The sequence below is a fragment of the Lolium perenne genome, chromosome 1 (assembly GCF_019359855.2).
Source record: "Lolium perenne isolate Kyuss_39 chromosome 1, Kyuss_2.0, whole genome shotgun sequence".
Lineage (NCBI taxonomy): Eukaryota > Viridiplantae > Streptophyta > Magnoliopsida > Poales > Poaceae > Lolium > Lolium perenne.
This window is the reverse complement of record NC_067244.2, coordinates 41,600,776-41,607,688: the sequence shown is the minus strand read 5'-3', so window position 1 is coordinate 41,607,688 and position 6,913 is coordinate 41,600,776. Positions and strand designations below refer to the sequence as shown.

Sequence of the window (6,913 nt, the reverse complement as noted above, 5' to 3'; positions counted from 1 at the left end):
GGAGGAGAAAGTAGAGGAGGAGGAAGGAGTGGAGGAGGAGGAAAGAGTTGAAGGAGGAGGGAGTGGAGGAAGAGCAGGAGGTGAGAAAGAAGAGAGGATGGAGGAAATGTGTGGGCAGGGGAGGAGGAATATGGGTGGGGATAAGGGTAATTTTGCGTAGATACAATTTTATATAAAAAACATTTTCATCGGAGCTCGTATCAACCAGAAAAACCATTTTACCAGCACACGACGCAATTTTGTGCCGGGCCCGTCACTTCCCACCTTGCTTCTCGTTGTGTCCAGCGCGCCCGGAGCGTCCCCTGTTGACCGGGGATGGGCTCGGCGTGCCGAACACTATATTGGGACGTGCCGGACGGAAAGGACCATTGGGACGCGTTACTGAGAACGAAAATATATCCGGCATGCCCCAAAATCCTTTGGGGATGCTTTGGGGGACACGGCTGCAGATGCTCTCATCTCTCAGGCCATCTTCAACGTGGCGACCCATCCCGTGCCCGCCGAATGAATCACGCGTACAAAAACGCGGCCCAACGCCGCGATGCATTCCAAAAGCGGATGTCCGCGGTGTCCGGGACGATCCAAACCTGGCCCAAATCTGGGCCAGGTTTGCGTGGATACAGATGGCAAGCGGCGTCCTCCCGCGTCCGTCTGCTTGCCTCCCATGCCCACCCATCGGCGGTCGAGAGTCCTGTTAAATGTGGAATGGGAGAGGAACTGTCCCTATCCAGTCCCCACTCCCACTCCACTCCGCACGCACGCTCGCTCGAGCTTCCACGCCGACATGGCCGCTGTGGCAGAGCAGCGGTAGGAGGCGACACGGCTGGCACGCCTACGCAGGCCGATGATCCCTCTAGACCCGCACTCCTCCTGGGAAAGGGTGCAATGGTCGCCCTGGCCGGGGCCCCGGACGCCCTCCGTCTTGTCCAGTCGGAACAACGCGTCGCCGCCGGGGGGAGTAGGTGGCGCGCCGGCAGCCATCGCGTCCCAAACCCTAGCCTAGGGTTTCCACATTTTTTAGTTAAAGCCCATATAGGGCTTTTCTTTTATGTAAAATTTGCCTAAAATAGGGCCAAGTTTAATGAATTTTAGTTTAAATTTAATTGTTTTGTTTTTGTTTTCGTTTTTTGATCTTTTCGTTACTCCGTGCATTAGGGGCACTGCCAAATAAACCGTCGGCCAGGTTCGTGTTTCCGGGCGGTCACCTAAACGGTCCCAATCGAACGGGCTAACGCGTCGGATTTGAGTCACAGTGTTGCCTCAGGGCATCTCCAACGGCGCGACGCAAACGGACGTTGAACGACCGTTTGCGTCCGCCTGGGCCGAAAATGCGTTTCGTACCCCGTACAGTGGGGCGACGCAAAATGACCGGGCCGTCCGCTGCGACACAAACCTGGCCCAAATATGCGCCTCGGATGCATCTCTGCGGACGCTGCACGGACGCGCAAAGTGTCCGCTCGCGTCTGGCGGACGTTTCATCGGGCCCGCCTGGCTACGACCCTGCGTCGATGCGTCTTCTCAGCGGCGCCAGTACTGGCGCCGAGGCGTCGCTTCGGCACTCTGCAGCCGCGTAAATGGCGATGACTCGCGTGGCGCACGGCCGTCGCCTACCTCTGCGCATGAAGTAATGTTGATGCCACGTGTGCCGCGGCCGTCGCCTGCATCTGGCCTATATAAACAGGGGCATGTGCATCTCCTCCCACACTAACCCTAGCCGCCGCACAACCTCCACCGTAGCGCCGTTGCCGCTCGACCTCCACCTTTGCCACCATGAGCAGCGCCGGCCGCGGGCAAGCTGCCGCGCCTCCAGCTCCACCTCCACCTCCACCTCTACCTCCACCTCCGACTCCACCTCCCCCGGCCTCGAGCTCCAACGAGGAGTTTGAAAATGATGACAACACATGCGACCTCCTCGACCGGGTGAGGGACGCCAAGTTCCTAGCTGACGCGCAGAAAGAAGCAGAGGAGGAGCGGGCGGGCCACGCGGTGTTCGACCTCGAGATGGATTGCCGCGGGGTGGTGGCCGCCGCAGCCGCAGAGGACGACGAGTCCGACATCTCGTGGTCTTCCGATGACCCTGATGCGCCTACCCCGAAGGAGAAGGCAGTGGAGCAGAGGGCGTTAGTCGAGTTCTTCGAGACGCTCAAGGAAGACGCCGCGAACGAGAGGCTGCGGCAATGCCTGCTAGAGGATGCGGCAGCGCACCGAGCCCTAGCGGCCGCATGGCCGGCGGCGGAGAAGCAGACGAGGGAGGGACGCAATAACGGGGCCAGACCGTCAGACAACAAGTAGTCTAGGGTTCTACAACTACTTTGTATAGTTTCAATGTACAGTAGTAGTTCCTGTGCTTTTTAAATATGTTGCAAAACTAAAAATGGGTCGCTCCGCTAGGAGCACACTTAGGAGCAAACGGACGCGTGAACAAAATATGTCCGCGGAACGACGCAAACGGACGCTCGCGATCACTTTTGGGCGTTCGATATGCGTCTCCCCCGCTGGAGATGTCTCATCTCTCCCTCCGACTGGCGTGCATGCGTCCGTTATTTTATCTTGTTGCATTCTCATCAGGGCATCTCCAACGGCGCGACGCATTTCGGACACCCAAAATGTCCGCACGCGTCGCCTGGCGGACGCGCAAATGGCCGCGCGTCCATTTGCGTCTGGGGCTGGCTCCAGCGGGGCGACATATTTTCAACGCAGGCCAGATTTCAAAAAAGAGGAACTAGCGTCAACTTGGCACGAAATTACAACCGCAAATTGGGGTCTGCAATATGTTCATCACACTTTGCACAAGGTAGCATAGTGGAGCAAAAGGGGCACAACAAGGCCTGAACAACAATAAAAAAAGTCCAAAAGGAGGCCAAGGTGCTGGGCACATGGCGATGGCAATGAGGCGTCTCGCGCGCGGATTTCGGCACGCCACTTTACCACCGAAATGACGCCAGCGCCGCATACGGGGTTGTTCTTAGCATGTTCGACCGCCGAGCAGAACTTGCTTGTCTCTTGTTTGATGTAGTTTCATCTTTTTAGGAAGGACTCTTCCGTTCGAGGGATTGTGATATGGTAGGGCGGGTGCATCTTGGTCTCGTTGTACTGCTGCAAGACATTAGCCCAATAGACCTTGCCCTTTTTCTACGCGCCATTAATACAGTCATGGCTCGTTGCCAGCCACGCTTCGCACAAACACGTGTCCTTGTCGTCCACGAAGCCTTGTGTCCTGCGGCTCTCCCCTTCTTCTTGGTAGCAATGTCCGTGGGGACATGCTGTGTTGGTGCGTCGTCGAAGTCGTCGACGGACACGGGTGTTGGCTGCGTCTGCTGGGTGGCGAACAGCCGTGCGGTTTCGATGTCCTCCGCATCTTGCGTTGGTGCCAAGTCATCATGCGGGCCTGTCCCGGCCCGATCATCGCCAACGAAGCCGCCGCCGAAGATCAAGGCCTGGATGTGTGTCTCATGGCGATCCTTCCAATACGCATACGAATGACCGGACGTCAGACGCATGATACACGACAGTCGCACACATTGAGAGAGCTCACGTACCAGGTCGTCCATCATCGGGGCAGGCGGCGCCATTTCGTCGAACAGGATGCGGGGCTGTGGCATGCTCTCCTCCGGCACCTGGCGCGTCTTGTGTGTCGCGCCCGGGCAGGAGTCACCGCTTCTAGGCGTCCGGTTCAGGTCGGGAACCGTCGCCCCGTTGAACTGCTCCGGCTTCCCGGTCAACTGCACCAGCGGCACGCCGGAGGCGAACCGCGACGCCGGGTGGACCTGCAAGGGAGCGGGAGTTCCAGGACGCAGCTGGGAACTTACCGAGCTCACCGACGAGGCCGGAGGAGCGACGTCGGCGATCCCCTCTCTCTTGACAAGCATGTATCCATCCGCTAAGGTCGGATGGAGGGCTACTTGCGCGACGCCGACTTTGATCTGCATCTGTCAGGCCTGCTGGTTGGCGGCCGCGGCAGTCTTGTTCTTCTGGTTCTGGCGCCGGCCGCGACGCTTCGCGACCTCGATGATTTTCTCCTCCTTGGAGAGCACCTTCTTTGCCGCCTTCGGCTTTGCCTCCCGGCCGCCGCTGGTGGCGACCTGCTTTGCTTCCGCCGGAGCTGCACCCTCCATTGTCGCTATAGTCGTGGCTACGGGGGAGTGTGGGACGGCGGGTGCGAGGGTTTGCTCCGCATCCATGGCGGTGACTGCGGCGGCGAGGACGTCCATCGCTTTTGGACTGCTCGCGCTGGTCTAGTTTGATATTTTGCGCGGGGAATGGCCACTGGCGGGAATAATATCGGCCTCCCTGCCACTGACGCACGGGTCCTACGTCTTTTTCAGCGGACACTCGGCGCGACCGCGGAGCGTCGGACCAGGTTTACGTCTCCGCGGAAGACCCGATCACTTTGCGTGGCTCCGCTGGAGCAGGGAAAAGACACATTTCCGGTCACGGTGGACAGAAACGGCCACTCAGTGTTTGCGTCGCGCCGCTGATCCTCCGTCACGTGGTCGCCATTGTCAACGAGCATGCTCCCACATGCAGTAAAGTAGAAGGTCATCGTGGTCGCTGCACGCTCAGCCGGGCCCCACGCAGGCGGGGCGCACGATGCTACTCATTCAAATCTACACCAACCAGTACATTCCTCACTACAGTACCACACTGACACAGCATCTTATTCTTATCCCATGGCTGCACCGCCGCTTCTTGCTCTGCTCCTCCTCGCGACGACCGCCGTGTCGCTCGCAGCCTCAGCGGTGTTCCCGAAGGAAGCTCTCCCGACGAGCTCCGGCTACCTGCCCATCGACCCGTCCACCAACGCCTCCCTCTACTACGCCTTCTACGAGGCCGCCAGCCCGCTCACGCCGCCGGCCGCCACTCCAATCCTCCTCTGGCTGCAGGGCGGGCCGGGCTGCTCGGGCCTGGTGGGCAACCTCTTCGAGCTCGGCCCCTACCTCGTCACCCCCGACGGCGCCGCCCTCTCCCGCAACCCCTTCGCCTGGAACCGCCGCTTCGGGCTCCTCTTCCTCGACAGCCCGCTCGGCACCGGCTTCAGCGCCGCGCCCGACCCCGCCCTCATCCCCACCAACCAGTCCGTCGTGGCCGCCCACATCCACGCCGCGCTCCAGGCCTTCTTCGACGCCAGCCCCTCCTCCCGCGCGCGCCCCTTCTTCCTCTCCGGCGAGAGCTACGCCGGCAAGTACGTGCCTTCCACCGGGGCGCACATCCTCTCCACCAACCCAGCGCTTCCCGCGGGGCGGCGGATCAACCTCCGCGGCGTGGCCATCGGGAACGGGCTGACGCACCCGGTGGCGCAGGTGGCCACGCACGCCGACTCGGCCTACTTCACGTGCCTCATCAACGCGCGCCAGAAGCGGGAGCTGGAGGCGCTGCAGGCGGCGGCGGTGGCGCTCACTGAGTCGTCTGCCCGGTGGCGGGACGCGGCGGACGCGCGGGGGAAGGTGCTCTCGTGGCTGCAGAACGCCACCGGCCTCGCCACGCTCTACGACTACGCCAAGCAGCGGCCGTACGCGACGGACGCCGTGGGGGCGTTCGTGAACCGGGCGGAGGTCAAGGCGGCGCTGCGCGCGCGGCAGGACGTGGCGTGGGAGGAGTGCAGCGACGCGGTCGGCGCGGCGATGCACGAGGACGTGATGAAGAGCGTCAAGCCGGAGGTGGAGGCGCTGCTCCGGCAGACGCGCGTGCTGCTGTACCAGGGCGTCCGGGACCTCCGGGACGGCGTGGTGTCGCAGGAGGCGTGGATCAGGGACCTGCGGTGGGGCGGCCTGCAAGCGTTCCAGGACGCCGACCGCGCCGTGTGGCGGGTTACGGGTTCCGGCGACGACGAGGAGGAGCTCGCCGGGTACGTGCAGCGGTCCGGCGCGCTGACGCACGTGGTGGTGTACGGCGCCGGGCACCTCGTGCCGGCGGACAACGGGCGCGCCACGCAGGAGATGATTGAGGGATGGGTGACGCAGACCGGGCTCTTCGGCGGCAGCCGCCTGGGGTCGCGTGGCCTCATGCCGGCCTGAAACTTTGTAAAACTGACCCCATACCATGCAAAAACTGTGCAATAATGACATTTTTCTCTGAAGAAATATTCAGTGATGATTTCCTGGATTGTTCTCTGACATTTTGGTGATGAATCCAGTCAAACATGAATGTCTCACCCAAACATTCAGGAACCCCCCAGTCCCCGTGATCAAAGAACCAAGTTTTGGGCTTTGTCGTATTCTCGTCAAACTATCTGAGCCCTGTCGTACAACACTGCGGAGTGGAAATGTTGAGGCGAGTTACACAAAAATAATCCTTCTGTGAACCTTCCCGGTGAAACTATTTTACCCATCTAACCCTTTTGTGTGGTGTTCCTCTCATCGGCGCCACACCTGACTGTGTGGCGCCCATGCGGACGGCGGCACTCGTCCGATGTGGCGCGATCGACGCTGATGTGTGTTCGAGTCTGACGTGGCAGGATGTGTGGCGTCACTTCTTCCGTCGGCGCCACACACGATGCCAAGGGCGCCACACATACACTTATAATTACCTAAAACATACTGTAAGACAATTCCTCAAAGACTTAGCCGTTTTGGCGACCCTGTTTGTGCGGCGCCGACGACAGGGCCGCCACAGTATGTAGTGTGGTGCCAATGCCAAGGGCGCCACACAAACAGGGTCACCAAACCGGCTAAGGACTAAGCGTCTGAAGCCCCCTGGAGGTTTTCGACATATAAGTTGATATAAGTTGACATGTGTGGTGCCGATGTCATGGGCGCCACACAGTGCAGTGTGGCGCCGCTCACATGGGCGCCACACATTGACTTGTGCTAAACCATGAAAATATCTACCATATTTCAATAGTTTTGAATACAACATTGCACACAACATGTACGAGACAACATAGTGGTTCAAATAACACATAAGGTTCGACGAC

General features: G+C 60.1%; 1 protein-coding gene across 1 annotated transcript; it reads left to right on the top strand.

Moving 5' to 3' along the window:
- Positions 1–4,618: 4,618 nt before the first annotated feature.
- On the top strand, positions 4,619–6,269 carry LOC127347783 (serine carboxypeptidase-like 50). Its single transcript, XM_051373939.2, has one exon. It carries the CDS (start codon positions 4,671–4,673, stop codon positions 6,012–6,014), a length of 1,344 nt encoding a protein of 447 aa, XP_051229899.1. The 5' UTR covers positions 4,619–4,670; the 3' UTR covers positions 6,015–6,269.
- The last annotated feature ends 644 nt before the right edge of the window (positions 6,270–6,913 follow it).

Coding starts and splice junctions, on each gene's coding strand:
- LOC127347783 (XM_051373939.2), top strand. CDS start 4,671: ATGGCTGCACCGCCGCTTCTTGCTCTGCTCCTCCTCGCGACGACCGCC.